Source organism: Neolamprologus multifasciatus, chromosome 23 (assembly GCF_963576455.1).
Source record: "Neolamprologus multifasciatus chromosome 23, fNeoMul1.2, whole genome shotgun sequence".
Lineage (NCBI taxonomy): Eukaryota > Metazoa > Chordata > Actinopteri > Cichliformes > Cichlidae > Neolamprologus > Neolamprologus multifasciatus.
This window is the reverse complement of record NC_140460.1, coordinates 6,779,899-6,800,563: the sequence shown is the minus strand read 5'-3', so window position 1 is coordinate 6,800,563 and position 20,665 is coordinate 6,779,899. Positions and strand designations below refer to the sequence as shown.

The following is a 20,665-nucleotide window of genomic DNA, read 5'->3' as shown; positions in this document are numbered from 1 at the left end:
TCAAATATATATATATATATAATATGTGGTCGCATGATTTTCATGCACAAAAATAAATGTATGTTATTGTTATAAAAATATGTTGTCACGTGGTTTTCATGGACAAACAATAAAAAAGGAGTGCCCTTTGTCCTGATCCTGCATAAAACCTTATCTGTGATCAGATTACAGTACAGGTCTCAATTTCTGACTTGCAGGAGCAGGAGGGAAACTTTTTTTAATCTGTTCTTCTCAGGTTAGTGATAAAGTGGTGGTAAAAGTGTTTCTTGCACCACCCAATGGCTGTTGAAAACAGTCACTGATACCACCTAGGTAAATGCCATCTATTGTTTTTCTCTGGATGTAAATTTTGGGGTTGAAGCAGCTGCTGCAACAATAACCTGATGGCTTAGAATGTTGTTTAGCTTGTATAGGTTTATGAGGTTGCTTATCTTGTTGTTTGTTTAATAACTCTGTATATTTGAAAAGCACGAGTTACTATTGTTGGGTCTGTGCTTCAGCAGGCCCGCTAGTTCAGAGACTTATCACCAATGTTTCCTCGAATTTTTCATGTGTCTGAGCGAGCACACAAACTCCCTGAGCGGTCTCTTGGACCACTGTGAGCAACAGCAGACGTGTGCACTGTGGTCACGTCAGCATCAAATCCATCCAAGTTACATGGTTTATTAAAATAATAAAATTACAGCATTTACATTTATGTTAGACTACTTTTAATTAACTGCTTTAGCCCACTTACAATGAAAATGTAAAAAAAAAAATCTTGTTCATGACCTGTGTAGGATGTTAACATTGTTGGAAGTAAAAATAACTTGAACTCATTTTGAAAACACAACTTCTTTTCTTTTCTTTTAAATAAAGCTCTGACTTGTATTATGAGTCTGTGGTCTGGGAGAGAGTCCTGTAACTGTCTGTCTGCAAAATACAGTATATAATGACCAATGTTGGGCAATTAATGATATAGTTGCTTCTTCAAAAAAGTAACTGAGTTTTGCAAACAAAGTTTTTTGCAGCTGTTTACCTAAAAATGCAGCCAAGGTGTTGTTTTTAAATAAACATTTCAAACTATTTACAGAACAATCAGCACACAAATTATTTGTCTATTATTAGTTATTATTATTATTAGTTATTATTAGTTATTAGTTATTATTATTATTATTATTATTAGTTATTTATCTGCAGGCCTGACAACAGGAGATGTATCACTGCTGTAACACCTGTAACATTCAGCAGTCGCCTCATTGTTCTGACACACACAACAAAACTATCGACTACACTACACACTAACTACACAAGATTTGCTCTAAACGTCGCAAATCTCTCACATCTCAAACCACCGTCGTCACTCCTAAAACTTCCTCCAGTATCTCAACAACTACTCACCATACACAAGCACACTGAGGCCATAAAGAGGAGGAAGTAAAACATCCTCACTAAATAAGGACACCCAGAACCTTACATGCAACGTCTGCAGTTAAACACTATAACTAATTACCTCCCCCAGCATCCTAGATGTGTAGGGGAGGAACAGAAGAATATCTAAACATGCAGTTTAAGGCAAGGTTTACAAATTTAAGTACAACAATGACAACTATTATCAAAATCAACCTAACAACTATAGGACATTTTCATGTGCACACTAAGTGTTGGATTTAAAAAAGGCTCAGGGGCTATACTCACATGTGAACTGCAACCCCGGCCCAAACTCCAAAAGTCTAATTTCTTTTTTCTTCCTTTTTTTTTTTCCAGATAAAGAAAATTGTTTTTGAGTTTAATTATTTGTTTTTCTACATATTCAAGGTGGCAGGGAAGCAGACTACGCAGACATTTCAGGTTTCCAAGGTGAGCAATTTACTTAGAGTGAACTTCATTTAATATGTAACTTAACAAAACTTCCCCCACAAATCAACTCAATTAACAAACTCAACAGCTCACCTCTCCTCTCTGCTGCATCTGGTAGAGACTGGCTTAAATAGGGCCATCAATTTCCCTCCACTTGCCCGGCCTGTACCACTCACTCAACCTGAGGGATCTAAAACTCTACACAGATGATCTAAAAACACAAAACCTCTACAAACTTCTAATATGCACATTTACACAACTAAATGGCATTAACGAAAGGAAAAACATTCAACAAATCCCTTTAAACCTTAACACCAACAAAAGGAATCATCTCTATGGAAAAAGAAACCCCTCCACTTGGTTTGACCTGCTGACGTCATATGTGACATCTTCGGAATTTAAAATGAGGAAATGCTAGGCGGGCATTTCCCCACACCTGACCCTCATGAAGACTGAAAAGACAAACAAAGTAAGTATGAACTAGTGATGGCCAAATGAAGCTTTCTGAAGCACTGAAGCTTGTATTGAAAAATGGTTCATTACTCGAAGGTTTTCAACACAGCCCTCTCTGGTGACATCTGGTGGCCAAAAATATGAAGAGCAGCTTGAATCCACAAAATAAAACCAACCGCTTCATTATGATTGCCCACTCTACAGAGTGGAATTCTGTCTGATATTGGGCCGCCGTTGTGTTGCTTTGAACGTGTATTTTTTGGTGGTTAAAAAAATGTGGTTTATTTGTTTAATAAATAATCTTGACCAGTAAACTCTCCTTGTATAAACGTGCACCATGGTGTGGTCTTTCTTTGCTTGTGACTTCTTGATGTTGGTAAATACAATAATTGAAAAATACCACATTACATATAATATACACATGATAATGTACAACACATTATGGAGTATGCTTCTGCTGTGAGGTCCTGCCTCCATGCACTTATGCAATTAACCGCTAGACGGGTATATTTATAAATAATATTATATTAGGAATATTTTCCCAGAAATATTTTTGACCTGGGGGTAGAATTGATTGTGAAATGGAAAGGGAAAAATGCTTATGAACTTGCAAATTAAAAACATGATGCATTTAAAGTAGCCCTTTTTCATTTTTATTTAAGAAGAGAATTTGTTGTAGTGTGCGATGGCCGAACCTGTTCCTTTTCGTGGAGATAATTTCTCCTGCCTTAAGGAAAATCCCTTCACATGGCACAGAAGAGGCTGGAGTGCAGAGAAACTGGTAGAGATGCAGCTATACAGTCTACCCGGGCCCAAAAACTATCAGATAAAGAGAATAAATAAATTCAATTGCTGCACATTTGGCAGACTAACATTTTCAGATTAATTAAACAACAAAATATATATTTTTACAACATTACATGTAAAGAGTAAAGTGGAGGTTTTTCTAAATTTATTTAATGATATTTATATTATGGAAGCAGATTTTTGACATTTTACCTTTTTCCCCTTTTCAGATAAAATAAACACGCACAAAACAAAAGCAAATGGCCAGAACACAAAGCTGGAAAACCCACCCGATTGACAAAAATCAACTCAAAATTCTCCCACACAACAGAACCTCCTCTATTCCTCGCTGGCTCTTGCTTCATAGTGAGTGAAGCAATGTTGCTTGACAAATAGCAAATCATAGCAAATACATAGAAACAGAATAATGTGTACAATGTGCAAAAAAAGGTAAACACATATGGGACAAATGGAGACCATTGCAACTGCTCCTCCACTTTTTCACACACCTCATGTTTTTTTGTTGTTTTGGGGTTTTTTTGTAATGCTGAGAGCAACAGAAAAACACTGGGGTACTCAGTGGGATTTTCTGGTAATTTCAGGTAACAGGTTTTAGAAAGCTGAATGTTGACAAAGTCACTGTAGGAGCCATATGAGTTGTTCCTTTTTGGACTAAGTGGGTTGGTTTAAATGGACTCACTGTATTGGTGCACGGGTGTGGGGCGTGTCTCATGGGTGTGGTAGATAATAAATGTGGTTGCACTCACCTGTTCACAGCACCTGATGTTGATGAGCAGAAAGGTAGGGTGAGCATGAGGCAGAACTTTCTGTTGACCGCAACTTGATCGCAGCTTGAGCGCAGTTTGAATTATTTTGATGTATTATATCTGTGCATTTGTTTAATAAGTTAATCCCAGGCACTGATTTGTATATGGGACAGTTGCATGTGGAATAAAAGGAGCAAAAGGTACAGAAGTGTATTTTATGTGTTCATTGTTGCGCGTCATCTGTGTCCTCATGTTTAGCCTGCCGTGGCCATAGGTTGGAGGAGCCGCAACAGTCACACTGTGATGTGCAGATTCTGAGGGAGATCTTTATGTCCTTAAGACATTTCTGCAGTTTAACTAATTGGTGTGTGTTATCTGGCTTCATGGATAAACGAGGCCAGTCTTTATTTTAAAAAATTCTGGTCAACATAATTAGCCTTTGACTAAGGACTAAAGTGTCTACCCTACACTCGTGTGTTATATTGAAATCTGTGATGAGATATTATGCGACACAATTATGTGATTACTTATTATTATTTATTATGAACTGAATGCGAGCAAAACCAAAGAGATGCTTTTGACCTTCTCCAGTAGGCAGAGGGATCTGGCTGCTTCAGTCACCACCACCATCCATGGGAAGCGGTAGTTGAGCAGTACAAATACTTGGGAACCATCTGAAATTCTCTGCCAACACAGAGGAGATTCTAGGAGGTGCCACCAACGGCTACACATCCTTAGGAAACTCAACTCCTTTGGAGTCAGCACACCCATCATGATGACTTTTTACTATGCCTTCCTAGAAAGCATCATGACCTTCTCCATTACCTGCTGGTTCCACTTCCTCAGCCTTCAGAACAGGAACAGACTGCATCAGTGTGCTCTAAAATCATTGGCCTGTCTGTCAGAACTCTTGCACAGGTTTTCAGCCAACAGGCCCTTAGACAGGCAGCCAAAATTATTAATGACCCCTCTCACATTCTTCACCCCGCATTTCAATGGCTGCCCTATGGGCGGCGCCTCCGCTGCATTTCCTGCAGGACTGAGAGGAGGAGAGCCACCTTTGTCGCCAAAGCCACCCTGTCTTTTAACTCACACCCATAAACATAAAGACTTTTTTTTTTTTTTTTTATACCGCCGACACTTTATTCAGTTTTAGTCACTTACAGTTATATATTCACTTATTCAGCCACTTTAATTTTAAAACTGTGTATATACTGTATATTCTAAAAAAATTTTTTTTATCTCACTCTAATTGCCTGCTTAAAAAATCCACCCTTAATGAAAATTATCTCACTTAGTCTTGTCTTATACACACTGGCTATATGGAAAATGAGTAAATGTAATTCAGCGAGTCTTGGCGTGAACCTTGAAGGGTTCAGGCACACGTGTAGCTCCAGAAACTCCCTCTGTACTCAGCTCCACTCCATCAGGAACAGAGAAAGTGAACGTCTGCAGCAGGCCGACAAAAAACAGGAACAGCTCCATCTTGGCGAGGCTTTCACCAAGACACACACGCTTCCCTGAAGAATTCACAAACACAAACACGTGCAGGTTTACAACCTGTGGATGACTGTTTTTTTTCTTGTTCAGACTGTGCTAAAACAAAACACTCATTGTGGGTTTTACCTGCAGAGAAAGGTAGGAATGCTTCTCTCTTCACAAACTTCCCATCAGCATCCAGGAAGTGTCCTGGGTTGAAGGTGTCTGGAGTCTCCCATTCAGTCTTGTCAAACAGCACAGAGGTGAGTACAGGCAACACACTGGTACCCTAGAAAAATAGACAAGATAACAACAAGATGCACTTTAACAACAACACCTGACAGAACAAACATGCAAAGTTTAAAATGTATACTGTATGCACCTTGGGTATGTGGTAACCATCCAGGATTGTATCCTTGGCAGCAATTCTGAGTCCATTGAGAGGAACAATATTTCCCATCCTCTGAATCTCGTGGATGACGGCATCAGTGTAGGGCAGATTTGGTCTGTCAGCCATGGAAGGCTGGCGGGTTTGTCCAATCACGTTATCTATCTCTGCCTGGACTTTCTCTGTGAAAGAGAATTAAACGATTTTATCTTTAACTGTGGGATAAATGTTTACTTTCCCAAACTGAGGTATGTTTTGCCTTCACGCATAATGTGACCCAAACTTGGCCCAAGCTTTCTATGGAGCTATTGAGTCCCATAACATGATTATTTTGTATTTTGTTATTTAGTACTTGTTATTTGATTGAATACCTTTGGTTGTTTACATGAATGACTTAATCATAAAGTCATATAATGGACTCTATTGATTCTGGTGAACAAATTTCTCTCACATCATTATCAGGGTTGAATTTGAATTTGTCCAGCTCCATATGAAGCCCAGCATGTCACCCACCCTGGATATCAGGATGCCTGATCAGGAAAACCAGAGCCCACAACAAAGTGGTGGCTGTTGTTTCTGTTCCAGCCAGGAAAAGATCAGCAGAGCACAAAACCAGGTTGATCTCAGTGAAGCCCAGGTTAGCTTGTTTAAGCTGTTCAGACAAATGAAAAAGTCACATTAGGCACAACACAAATGGCTATTTGGTAGAGTGCAGTTTGTGCAATGAAGTATCCACATACATTCTCCATTTTGATGAGGAAAGTGTCGATGTAGTCTCGGGGATTGTTGTGATCCAGGTCCTTCTTGTGGCTTTTCACCTCCTGAGTGATGAACTCTCTGACTTTGTTAAAATCCCTGAAGATTTTGTTATGAGGACCTGGCAAACGCTTCATCACTCCGGGGAATGATTCATAGAGCTTGTCGGAATAAAAGATTTGATGAGAGAAAGGAAGAAGAAAGAAAGAAGTTAATTATTTTGACATACCTGAGCCCATATGGAGCCCTGCAGGTGAAGAATGTCAGACAGATTTTTCAGGATGAGCTGGAAGTTGTGGTCACTGTAGTCAAATCTTTTCCCCATCACCAGCTGGCACGCTATATTAGACACGGCATTGTTGAAGATGCCTGCTGGCCTAAAAAGTTTACCTGAAGACAAAAAGACGATTGTTAAGAACACATTATTCTTTGCTTTAGCCATGTTTGTGCAGGATTGTGAGCTTATGTTCCACTTGATGTAAAGCACCTTTCTCCTGCTCTATCTCCTCCTGCAGGTATCGGATCTCCTCACAGATACACTGCTCCATGCGGTTCTTCCCCAGGCCGAAGTCTCGCAATGTAGACAAAGCGAAGCGTCTCTGTGCCTTCCATTTTCCACCGTTGCTCATGAACAGACCATCTGAATACACACAAGCAGATTGAGAACTTAACAACCTATGAAGAATAATTTCAACACTGAATGAACGAATAGAGACTTCCAAACCTGAGTTTCCTGAGTAAAACCTGTCAGATATTGGGCTGTACGGTCGATCCACAAAGTTGTCAGCTTGTGTTACCAGAGCCTCTTTTACCGTCTTGTATCCAGAGACGATTACCATTTTATCCCTGCCGAAGCAGAAACTGAACACATTCCCGTAGATTTCAGCCAGCTACAAAAAACACAACAAACATGAAGGATATACCACAACATTTGTAATCTACAGAAAGAAATTAGAGTGAACTGCTGTAATTAGAGGCCAGAAATCTACACGGATAAACTAACTATCAATCAATATTTCATCTGTCCATCTGTTCTCTTCCACTATTCTTCCACTTATTGCAGGAGCAGGAGGCTATTGATGGTTAAGTACAACATGGACAGGCTCCAAGCTTGTGACAGACTGACAGATGTGTAACAATTTACATCCACACCTGCGGGACCAATTAGCCAAACCCCATTGTAAGGCAACTAACTTATACACTCAAATTTAAACTTTACAATACTGAATTTAAGTGGATTGAAATTTACATAATTAAACTTCTGGGATCCACAATTTTTCCAGATAATTGTTTGTTTGACCATATTTGAAGAAATTGCTATATTAGACATAGCATAATATAGATAGATATAGATATAAGACACAACTTCTTTTCTTTTCTTTTAAATAAAGCTCTGACTTGTATTATGAGTCTGTGGTCTGGGAGAGAGTCCTGTAACTGTCTGTCTGCAAAATACAGTATATAATGACCAATGTTGGGCAATTAATTATATAGTTACTTCTTCAAAAAAGTAACTGAGTTTTGCAAACAACAAAGTTTTTTGCAGCTGTTTACCTAAAAATGCAGCCAAGGTGTTGTTTTTAAATAAACATTTCAAACTATTTACAGAACAATCAGCACACAAATTATTTGTCTATTATTAGTTATTATTATTATTATTATTAGTTATTTATCTGCAGGCCTGACAACAGGAGATGTATCACTGCTGTAACACCTGTAACATTCAGCAGTCGCCTCATTGTTCTGACACACACAACAAAACTATTGACTACACTACACACTAACTACACAAGATTTGCTCTAAACGTCGCAAATCTCTCACATCTCAAACCACCGTCGTCACTCCTAAAACTTCCTCCAGTATCTCAACAACTACTCACCATACCTAGATGTGTAGGGGAGGAACAGAAGAATATCTAAACATGCAGTTTAAGGCAAGGTTTACAAATTTAAGTACAACAATGACAACTATTATCAAAATCAACCTAACAACTATAGGACATTTTCATGTGCACACTAAGTGTTGGATTTAAACAAGGCTCAGAGGCTATACTCACATGTGAACTGCAACCCCCGCCCAAACTCCAAAAGTCTAATTTCTTTTTTCTTCCTTTTTTTTTTTTTTCCAGATAAAGAAAATTGTCTTTGAGTTTAATTATTTGTTTTTCTACATATTCAAGGTGGCAGGGAAGCAGACTACGCAGACATTTCAGGTTTCCAAGGTGAGCAATTTATTTACAGTGAACTTCATTTAATATGTAACTTAACAAATTTCCCCCCAAATCAACTCAATTAACAAACTCAACAGCTCACCTCTCCTCTCTGTTGCATCTTGTAGAGACTGGCTTTAAATAGGGCCATCAATTTCCCTCCAATTGCCCGGCCTATACCACTCACTCAACCTGAGGGATCTAAAACTCTACACAGATGATCTAAAAACACAAAACCTCTACACACTTCTAATATGCACATTTACACAACTAAATGGCAGTATTAAAGAAAGGAAAAACATTCAACAAATCCCTTTAAACCTTAACACCAACAAAATGAATCATTTCTATGGAAAAAGAAACCCCTCCACTTGGTTTGACCTGCTGATGTCATATGTGACATCTTCAGGACTTTAAAATGAGGAAATGCTAGGCGGGCATTTCCCCACAACTGACCCTCATGAAGACTGAAAAGACAAACAAAGTAAGTATGAAATAGTGATGGCCAAATGAAGCTTTCTGAAGCACTGAAGCTTGTATTGAAAAATGGTTCATTACTCGAAGGTTTTCAACACAGCCCTCTCTGGTGACATCTGGTGGCCAAAAATATGAAGAGCAGCTTGAATCCACAAAATAAAACCAACCGCTTCATTATGATTGCCCACTCTACAGAGTGGAATTCTGTCTGATATTGGGCCGCCGTTGTGTTGCTTTGAACGTGTATTCTTTGGTGGTTAAAAAAAATGTGGTTTATTTGTTTAATAAATAATTTTGACCAGTAAGCTTTCCTTGTTTAAACATGCACCATGGTGTGGTCTTTCTTTGCTTGTGACTTCTTGATGTTGGTAAATACAATAATTGAAAAATACCACATTACATATAATATACATATGATAATGTACAACACATTATGGAGTATGCTTCTGCTGTGAGGTCCTGCCTCCATGCACTTATGCAATTAACCGCTAGATGGGTATATTTATAAATAATATTACATTACGGAAATTTTCCCAGACATATTTTTGACCTGGGGGTAGAATTAATTGTGAAATGGAAAGGGAAAAATGCTTATGAACTTGCAAATTAAAAACATGATGCATTTAAAGTAGCCCTTTTTCATTTTTATTTAAGAAGAGAATTTGTTCTAGTGTGCGATGGCCGAACCTGTTCCTTTTCATGGATATAATTTCTCCTGCCTTAAGGGAAATCCCTTCACATGGCACAGAAGAGGCTGGAGTGCAGAGAAACTGGTAGAGATGCAGTTATACAGTCTATCTGGGCCCCACAAACTATCAGATAAAGAGAATAAATAAATTCAATTGCTGCACATTTGGCAGACTAACATTTTCAGATTAATTAAACAATAAAATATATATTTTTACAACATTACATGTAAAGAGTCAAGTGGAAGTTTTTCTAAATTTATTTAATGATATTTATATTATGGAAGCAGATTTTTGACATTTTACCTTTTTCCCATTTTCAGATAAAATAAACACGCACAAAACCTTTCAATCCTTGAAAGAGTAGTTGTCAAACAGCTAACAGATCATCTGCAGAGGAATGGTTTATTTGAAGAGTTTCAGTCAGGTTTCAGAGTTCATCACAGCACAGAAACAGCTTTAGTGAAGGTTACAAATGATCTTCTTATGGCCTCTGACAGTGGACTCATCTCTGTGCTTGTCCTTCTTGACCTTAGTGCAGCATTCGATACTGTTGACCATAATATCCTATTAGAGCGATTAGAACATGCTGTAGGTATTACAGGTATTGCACTGCAGTGGTTTGTATCATATCTATCTAATAGACTCCAATTTGTGCATGTAAATGGAGAGTCCTCTTCACACACTGAGGTTAATTATGGAGTTCCACAGGGTTCAGTGCTAGGACCAATTCTGTTTACATTATACATGCTTCCCCTAGGCAGCATCATTAGAAGACATAGCATACATTTTCACTGCTATGCAGATGACACCCAGCTCTATCTGTCCATGAAGCCAGATAACACACACCAATTAGTTAAACTGCAGGAATGTCTTTAAAGACATAAAGACTTGGATGGCCACTAACTTTCTGCTTCTTAACTCAGATAAAACTGAGGTCATTGTACTCGGCGCTGAAAAGCTTAGAAATATGGTATCTAACCAGATTCTTACTCTGGATGGCATTACCTTGGCCTCCAGTAACACTGTGAGGAACCTTGGAGTCATTTTTGACCAGGATATGTCCTTCAACGCACATATTAAACAAATATGTAAGACTGCGTTCTTCCATTTGCGCAACATCTCTAAAATTAGAAATATCCTGTCTCAGAGTGACGCTGAAAAACTAGTTCATGCATTTATTACTTCCAGGCTGGACTACTGCAATTCATTATTATCAGGATGTCCAAAAAACTCACTGAAAAGCCTTCAGTTAATCCAAAATGCTGCAGCAAGAGTACTGACAGGGACTAGAAAGAGAGAGCATATTTCTCCTGTTTTGGCTTCCCTTCATTGGCTTCCTGTTAAATCCAGAATTGAATTCAAAATCCTGCTCCTCACATACAAGGTCTTAAATAATCAGGGCCCATCTTATCTTAATGACCTTGTAGTACCATATCACCCTATTAGAGCACTTCGCTCTCGCTCTGCAGGCCTACTTGTTGTTCCTAGAGTATTTAAAAGTAGAATGGGAGGGAGAGCCTTCAGTTTTCAGGCCCCTCTTCTGTGGAACCAGCTTCCAGTTTGGATTCGGGAGACAGACACTATCTCTACTTTTAAGATTAGGCTTAAAACTTTCCTTTTTGCTAAAGCATATAGTTAGGGCTGGACCAGGTGACCCTGAATCCTCCCTTAGTTATGCTGCAATAGATGTAGGCTGCCGGGGGATTCCCATGATGCATTGAGTTTTTCCTTTCCAGTCACCTTTCTCACTCACTATGTATTAACAGACCTCTCTGTATTGAATCGTATCTGTTATTAATCTCTGTCTCTCTTCCACAGCATGTCTTTTATCCTGTCTTCCTTCTCTCACCCCAACCGGTCGCAGCAGATGGCCGCCCCTCCCTGAGCCTGGTTCTGCCGGAGGTTTCTTCCTGTTAAAAGGGAGTTTTTCCTTCCCACTGTCGCCAAAGTGCTTGCTCATAGGGGGTCATATGATTGTTGGGCTTTTCTCTGTATCTATGAAGCGCCTTGAGGCGACATTTGTTGTGATTTGGCGCTATATAAATAAAATTGAATTGAATTGAATTGAAAACAAAAGCAAACGGCCAGAACACAAAGCTGGAAAACCCACCCGATTGACAAAAATCAACTCAAAATTCTCCCACACAACAGAACCTCCTCTATTCCTCGCTGGCTCTTGCTTCATAGTGAGTGAAGCAATGTTACTTGACAAATAGCAAATCATAGCAAATACATAGAAACAGAATAATGTGTACAATGTGCAAAAAAAGGTAAACACATATGGGACAAATGGAGACCATTGCAACTGCTCCTCCACTGTGTCAGACACCTCACATATGTTTTTTTTTTTTTTTTTTGTAATGCTGAGAGCAACAGGAAAACACTGGGGTACTCAGTTGGATTTTCTGGTAATTTCAGGTAACAGCTTTTAGAAAGCTGAATGTTGACAAAGTCACACTGTGATGCGCAGATTCTGAGGGAGATCTTTATGTCCTTAAGACATTTGTGCAGTTTAACTAATTGGTGTGTGTTATCTGGCTTCATGGATAGACGAGGCCAGTCTTTATTTTGAAAAATTCTGGTCAACATAATTAGCCTTTGACTCAGGACTAAAGTGTCTACCCTACACTGGTGTTATATTGAAATCTGTGATGAGATATTATGTGACACAATTATGTGATTACTTATTATTATTTATTATGAACTGAATTCGAGCAAAACCAAAGAGATGCTTTTGACCTTCTCCAGTAGGCAGAGGGATCTGGCTGCTTCAGTCACCACCACCATCCATGGGAAGCGGTAGTTGAGCAGTACAAATACTTGGGAACCATCTGTTACCAACGGCTACACCTCCTTAGGAAACTCAACTCCTTTGGAGTCAGCACACCCATCATGATGACTTTTTACTATGCCTTCCTAGAAAGCATCATGACCTTCTCCATTACCTGCTGGTTCCACTTCCTCAGCCTTCAGAACAGGAACAGACTGCATCAGTGTGCTCTAAAATCATTGGCCTGCCTGTCAGAACTCTTGCACAGGTTTTCAGCCAACAGGCCCTTAGACAGGCAGCCAAAATTATTAATGACCCCTCTCACATTCTTCACCCCGCATTTCAATGGCTGCCCTATGGGCGGCGCCTCTGCTACATTTCCTGCAGGACTGAGAGGAGGAGAGCCACCTTTGTCGCCAAAGCCACCCTGTTTTTTAACTCTCACAACCATAAACATAAAGACTCTTTTTTTATACCGCCGACACTTTATTCAGTTTTAGTCACTTACAGTTATTTATTCACTTATTCAGCCACTTTAATTTTAAAACTGTGTATATACTGTATATTCTAAAAAACTTTTTTATCTCACTCTTATTGCCTGTTTATGCACTGTCCTTGCAGACACACTGGTGGTCCTGTGCTAGCCCATGTGTGGATTACCTCTGGCAAACGGACTGCGGTATGTGGGCCATGTATAAGTGGTGTGCAGCCACTGGCCAGTTGCATCACACTGCTGGTCCTGTGCTGGCCCAGAACAGTTTCAAATCTGGCCCCAGATACCAGCCTACTGTGTTCCTTAGTCAAGTCATGTAATAACAACATGCGCCGCAACATAATAGTCCAAAAGTAACATGACAAAACTCTGTTCAGACAGTGAATGGACTGATTCTTATATAGAGCTTTTCTACTCTCATGTAGCATGTGCTCTATGCAACATGCTACATTCACCCAATCACACACTTTCTCTAAACTGAGTGCTTCCTAACTATACACATTCGCACTCTCAACGTGCAGACTGGAGGACCCAGGGATTGAACTACTAACCTTCCAATCAGTAGGTGATAAATAAATAGTGCCATCATTGCCAGAGCTGACCAACATCTGGCTAGATACACTCTGCCATGACACCATTCGGTCAGAAGTGCCAGCTTGATGCCAGATCTGGGCCAGACCTGTTTTCTATGAGCCTGGGCCACATAAACCAAACCATAATCAGCATGCCATCACATAAACAGTGCCATCATTGCCAGGCCTGGCCCATATCTGGATGACATACCACTTACCATGCTAGAAGTCAGCCAGCAATGCTGGCGTGACACCAGATCTGGGCCAGACCTGTCTGCTATGTGGGTTGGGGATAAATAAAGTTTCTCTGATTCTGAATTATACTTAGACACTGCAAAAGGTCATCCATCTCTTTATAAGTTGATTTTGAAGGTAAAATTCAACTGAAATGATGTTTGCATATGTGAAAAGAGCTGACTACATTTGAAAGAACTATATTGCGTTAACATTAATTGTAAGGCATTGTACCAAATATTTGGTTGCATAACCTGTGGCTTTAATAAAGTTAATGACACAAATCAGTCAATTATTTTCTGTGAATATGTTATTACCACCAACGTTCATACACATGACATTTAAAACCAAAATAATCAAAACTTTCTTTTTTAATGAAATACATTTTGTATAGAAACCATAAATAGTTTTTGATTGATGACATTAATCATAAAAAATACAGGTGAAAAATGAACAGGTCAGTTTAATAGGCAGCAATTACACAACAGATGAAGACTGATACTGAAAAATAATATCAACATTATTCCCACAAAATAAGAAAAATCCACCCTTAATGAAAATTATCTCACTTAGTCTTGTCTATTACACACTGGCCTTATGGAAAATGAGTAAATGTAATTCAGCGAGTCTTGGCGTGAACCTTGAAGGGTTCAGGCACACGTGTAGCTCCATAAACTCCCTCTGTACTCAGCTCCACTCCATCAGGAACAGAGAAAGTGAACTTCTGCAGCAGGCCGACAAAAAACAGGAACAGCTCCATCTTGGCGAGGCTTTCACCAAGACACACACGCTTCCCTGAAGAATTCACAAACACATACACGTGCAGGTTTACAACCTGTGAATGATGTTTTTTTCTTGTTCAGGTTGTGCTAAAACAAAACACTCATTGTGGGTTTTACCTGCAGAGAAAGGTAGGAATGCTTCTCTCTTCACAAACTTCCCATCAGCATCCAGGAAGTGTCCTGGGTTGAAGGTGTCTGGAGTCTCCCATTCAGTCTTGTCAAACAGCACAGAGGTGAGTACAGGCAACACACTGGTACCCTAGAAAAATAGACAAGATAACAACAAGATGCACTTTAACAACAACACCTGACAGAACAAACATGTGAAGCTTAAAATGTATATTACATGTACCTTGGGTATGTGGTAACCATCCAGGGTTGTATCCTTGGCAGCAACTCTGAGTGCATTGAGAGGAACAATATTTCCCATCCTCTGAATCTCGTGGACGACGGCATCAGTGTAGGGCAGATTTGGTCTGTCAGCCATGGAAGGCTGGCGGGTTTGTCCAATCACGTTATCTATCTCTGCCTGGACTTTCTCTGTGAAAGACAATCGAAAGAGTTCAGCTTCAACTGTGAGAGAAATTTTTATTTTCCCAAACTGAGGTATGTTCTGTCTTTAAATTCACACATAATGTGGCCAAAACCATTAGCCCAAGCTTTCTATGGAGCTACTGAGTCCCATAAGATGATTGTTTTTAGTTTGTATTTTTTATTTAATACCTGTTAACTCACTGACAAACTTTGGTTGTTGGATGGTAGACATGTCTAACAAATATGTCAAAGTTCTGGAAGGATTGCTGTAAAACTTTGCACTGACGCTAGTAATCTTGCAATTGTTTCATTCAATTTACTTAATGACTTAATATTCAAGTTTTGAACTTTTTTAAAATGACAAGTTTTTAAAATGTTTAGGAACAATAACACTGTTTCCCAGAAAAGTTATATAATTGTAGGCCTTTCAACGTTAACACGTCAATGTGAATTAATCTGTCATTATGATTAATGCAATGACAATTTTTTAACATATTTTACCCATCTGGAGCACAGAATGACTCAAAATCCCCAAAATGTCTCTGTCAACGCATTTCGGGCAGTTTGTCCAAAGTTTGTACATTCTGCGCTCCAGATGGGGGTAAGTGTGGTAAAAAAAATTCAGTCACGTTAATCGTGATGATGCGTTTGCATTGACAGAACTAGAAAATAGACTTTATTGATTCTGGGGAACAAATTTCTCTCGCGCCATTTTCAGGTTCGGATTTACATTTTCCCAACTATTAGTTTTAAACACAAATAAAAAGCATTCCATTAGTTGTATATGTGGTCTGCTTTTGCTACTGTTAGCATTTATTGTAAATTGTATTAGAGCTACTAGTGTTATGTTCCGACTATTTTAAAGCTCCGGATGAAGCCCAGTACAACACCCACCCTGGATATCAGGATGTCTGATCAGGAAAACCAGAGCCCACAGCAAAGTGGTGGCTGTTGTTTCTGTTCCAGCCAGGAAAAGATCAGCAGAGCACAAAACCAGGTTGGTCTCAGTGAAGCCCAGGTCAGATTCTTTGAGCTGTTCAAACAAATTAAAAAGTCACATTAGACACAACACAAATTGCTAATTTGTAGAGTGCAGTTTGTGCAATGAAGTATCCACATACATTCTCCATTTTGATGAGGAAAGTGTCGATGTAGTCTCGGGGATTGTTGTGATCCAGGTCCTTCTTGTGGCTTTTCACCTCCTGAGTGATGAACTCTCTGACTTTGTTAAAATCCCTGAAGATTTTGTTATGAGGACCTGGCAAACGCTTCATCACTCCAGGGAATGATTCATAGAGCTTGAGATTTGATGAGAGGAAGTGTTATTCAAAGGACGATAGAGAGAAGAAATCCAACACCCATGCCACAGTGCTGTCTCTCATTCTTTTTTTGACAGAAGGAAATTATTTTGACATACCTGAGCCCATATGGAGCCCTCCAGGTGAAGAATCTCAGACAGATTCTTCAGCATGAGCTGGAAGTTGTGGTCACTGTAGTCAAATCTTTTCCCCATCACCAGCTGGCACGCTATATTAGACACGGCATTGTTGAAGACGCCTGCTGGCCTAAAAAGTTTACCTGAAGACAAAAAGACGATTGTTAAGAACACATAAATTCTTTGTTTTAGCCATGTTTGTGCAGGATTGGATGCTTATGTTCCACCTAATGTAAAGCACCTTTCTCCTGCTCTATCTCCTCCTGCAGGTATCGGATCTCCTCACAGATACACTGCTCCATGCGGTTCTTCCCCAGGCCGAAGTCTCGTAATGTAGACAAAGCGAAGCGTCTCTGTGCCTTCCATTTTCCACCGTTGCTCATGAACAGACCATCTGAATACACACAAGCAACTTAAGAACTTAACAACCTATGGAGAATAATTTCAACACTGAATGGTACATCAAATAGTGACTTCCAAACCTGAGTTTGCCGAATAAAACCTGTCGCCCATGGGGCTGTACGGTCGATCCACAAAGTTGTCAGCTTGTGTTACCAGAGCCTCTTTTACCATCTTGTATCCAGAGACGATTACCATTTTATCCCTGCCGAAGCAGAAACTGAACACATTCCCGTAGATTTCAGCCAGCTACAAAAAACACAGCAAACATGAAGGATATACCACAACATTTGTAATCTACAAAAAGAAATTAGTAGGAAGTGCTGTTATTAGAGGCTGGAAATCTACATGGATACTGACTATCAGTCAATATTTCATCTTATCATCCATTTTCTAGAGGTACATCCTGGATAGGTTGCCAAGTTTGTCACAGGGCTAACACAGACAGACAGGCAACCATTCACATTCACAACTATGAGAAATTTCAATTTACCAATCAACCTAATAGTTAGCGAATGCGAAGTTAAATGTAAACTTTACACTTTTGAAATTCAAGTGGACTGAAATTTACATAAATTTACATAATTAAAATTCTGGGATCCACAGTTTTTCCATATAATTGTTTGTTTGACCATATTTGAAGAAACTGCTTAGACCTACATCTGCTTATTAGCACTAAGTACCAACTATAGTTAGTTGTTCTGATAATCTATTTGAGTTGTTTCTGAAGTATTCTCTCCTTTCAAAACAAAACAAAACAAAAAATCTTGCTGCAGTACAAAATCAAAATCTCAGTTTTGATCCTGATGACTGAACAATGCAGACAGAAGCACGCAAGTATACATGCAAACAACAAAGCAGTACTTTAAATTGCACTCCTTACTTAGAACCCCCCTAATATTAAACAAGCATGAACCAGTACCTTGTTGAAATAAATATGTGGGTGTTTCTTTCCCACGATCTGGAAATTCCCAATGAAAGGTAAAGCGAATGGTCCCGGTGGAAAATCTCTTGGATTCTTGTTTCTGAGGTGGTACATGATCAGAAGGAGCAAAAACACAGAGAGTAAAACTCCCTCGTTGCTCAGCAAAAAGTTGGAAAACCACATTGTTAAATTCAACAGCAGCTGATTCCTTCCAATCTGGAGATGTGATTCTTTCTTACAGAAACCAGTGGTTTATAAACCTGATGCTTGATAAAAATATTCATCTGATGCTAAAGTTCAGGACACACAGTGCTAATACTTGTCTGTTCAAAGGTGCTTGTGGTACAGTGGTTACATAACAGGCACGTGCGGGGGGGGGGGGGGGGGGGGCTAGAGGGGCTTGAGCACCCGCCCCTTTCCTGATGGGTGCCCAAAGTGCCCTTTTGTTGAGGCAACTTTTAAAAAAAATATATATATATATATATTTTTTTATGTGTGTGGGCGTGCGGAGTCCTATCTGTGCCCCTCAACAATAATATTTAACTATTAATCACAGTTTTGCTAAATAAAAGGATCTGGCTTGCATCAGTCACATGATCGCATTTAACCAATGATCGCCCTTGACGGCAGAACGCGCTGGTTACGAGCCGGGAACGAGCTCACAAAGAGCACGCGCATTGTTTGCGGTCCGGAGCTGTAGGAGAAACACAAGTTAACTCAGAGACACAGACCGATGCGACAAAACCAGTAAGTAGGTGTACAGCGTACACTGTAGTGTATAGCACACAGGAGTATTAGCGTATTACGTACACGTTGGTAAGCTGTCTTGTTGCAACTGACGAACTGAAACAAATGAGCGTGCTGTGTGTACAACAGCGCGACAAACATTACCTGTCCTTTTATTAACTGCACAAGTAGTGCTGGTCATAGCTGCTGGCTACCTGTGTAAGGCTGTCATGGGTCTGTAGCTCTGTCACCGTTTTAGGGAACATATTTAGTTTTAAAGTAAGTTTCCGGGCTTTTCCTGCCTTTCTGGGGAGATTATATTTCACTAAAAAACGATCTAATATGCATGTCCACATAATTATGCATTATTATAATTATAATATATTAAAAAACACACGCTGTATTTTAAAGAACATACATTAAGAAGCAGATTATATTAGCTTTATATTTTAAACAAGACAAAATTTGGATTTTACAGCAGTAAAATTATTGTATCTCTACAGTTTAAAATTTAATAAGCTTTGCCCTGCACAGAGTGGATTGTGAAACAAATGGAATCATCATAAATACATTATTTCATATTTATTACTGCCCCCTCCTCATTGCTTTATTATTGTAGCTCTAGTAATAAATAATAATGTAAGGATTCTGGATCAGCACCGTGATGCCCATAGTATATACAGTATTCTGAAGAAGGTCTAAAATGTCACTGTGCGTGCATGTGTGTGTTTTATTTAGATGGATTTAAAAAAAAATATTACTCATGATATAACATTGTCCAGACATGCCTGGTAAGGACATGAGGAGGAAACAGTAGGAGCTGTGTGAGGCTACTAAAGGCAGTGCTATAACATTTTTCTGTCATCATTTTATTATAGATTAAGTGCAAGAGTTGTTAGGTGTGGATAATTAGATTATAGTTTATTGCAATAGCAAGTTGTGCCTTGTTCTCAGATAGACAGCAAGTGGAGAGTGATATATGAAATGATGGGATGGAAGGAAGAAGAGAAGCAAAGAGTGATTCACAGGCAGAGCCTAAATTATTTCTCACAGTTCTTTATTGCTTTATGGTTCCAAGCGCTGTCACCAATCTTTGCATTTTGTTATTATCTCATGACACTTGTTTAATCAGCTACCATCTCTCCTATGGACTTTTTAATGTCTACAGTCTCAGATCAACACAGCCCTGCCCTTCCCATATTAGATTCTTGATGAATGTGTGTTGTTGTTATTCAGCCTGGTTCAATGTGCCCCTTTTTAACTTTGAGCACCTGCCCCTTTAAACCTCTCTGCACGGCCCTGTTACATAACAAGCTGGGCTACAAAACACGATCCACTTGCTCAGCTCTGCAGGATGAATTTGTTCAAGGCTTTCGAACTTACATCTACTCAAAGTGTAAATAATGTCCAGTGGTGACAAAAGTCATCTAGTAAATTCATCCTGCAGTTTCATATACTTCTGAGTGGAAGTCACATGAACGATGACCAGGAATCATGGTTTTACTGTTTCTTTCGCTATATAGCTAAGATGGGGTGGCTGTAGCTCAGGTGACAGAGCAGGTCAGCCACTAATCAGAAGGTCGGTGGTTCGATCGGTGCCTCCTGGCTGCATGCCAAATATCCTTGGGCAAGATACTAACCCCATGTTTGCCTACTGGTGGTGGTCAGAGGGCCCGGTGGCGCCAGTGCGCCCCAGGGCAGCTGTGGCTACAATGTAGCTTGCCATCGTGAGTGTGTGTGTGAATGGGTGAATGATTGAATGTAGTGTGAAGCGCTTTGGGGTCCTTAGGGACTAGAAAAGCGCTATACAAATGCAGGCCATTTACCATTTACCATATATTGTCATATTATCAACACAAATATACATAGTATATATGTAGTATGTTGTCACGTGGTTTTCATGGACAAACAATAAAAAAGGAGTGCCCTTTGTCCTGATCCTGCATAAAAC

General features: G+C 39.4%; 1 protein-coding gene across 1 annotated transcript; it reads right to left on the bottom strand.

The window, feature by feature from the left end:
* Nucleotides 1-5,084: 5,084 nt before the first annotated feature.
* Nucleotides 5,085-18,312, bottom strand: LOC146490878 (cytochrome P450 2J4-like). Its single transcript, XM_085150242.1, has 17 exons — nucleotides 17,986-18,312; nucleotides 17,147-17,312; nucleotides 16,906-17,058; nucleotides 16,647-16,807; nucleotides 16,351-16,527; nucleotides 16,124-16,262; nucleotides 15,048-15,235; nucleotides 14,813-14,954; nucleotides 14,536-14,708; nucleotides 7,193-7,358; nucleotides 6,956-7,108; nucleotides 6,698-6,858; nucleotides 6,453-6,629; nucleotides 6,226-6,364; nucleotides 5,707-5,894; nucleotides 5,472-5,613; nucleotides 5,085-5,365 (listed from the first exon to the last, which is right to left on the bottom strand). The coding sequence occupies exons 1-17, from the start codon at nucleotides 18,169-18,171 to the stop codon at nucleotides 5,190-5,192; spliced, it is 2,787 nt and encodes a 928-aa protein (XP_085006368.1). The 5' UTR covers nucleotides 18,172-18,312; the 3' UTR covers nucleotides 5,085-5,189.
* Nucleotides 18,313-20,665: the final 2,353 nt, after the last annotated feature.

Excerpts from the sequence above, each read along its gene's own strand:
- LOC146490878 (XM_085150242.1), bottom strand. The coding sequence starts at position 18,171 with ATGTGGTTTTCCAACTTTTTGCTGAGCAACGAGGGAGTTTTACTCTCT. Across the intron at positions 6,630-6,697 it reads AGGGCTCCATATGGGCTCAG|CTCTATGAATCATTCCCCGG; the intron begins GTATGTCAAAAT and ends TATTCCGACAAG. Across the intron at positions 5,614-5,706 it reads ATGGTTACCACATACCCAAG|GGTACCAGTGTGTTGCCTGT; the intron begins GTGCATACAGTA and ends CTATTTTTCTAG.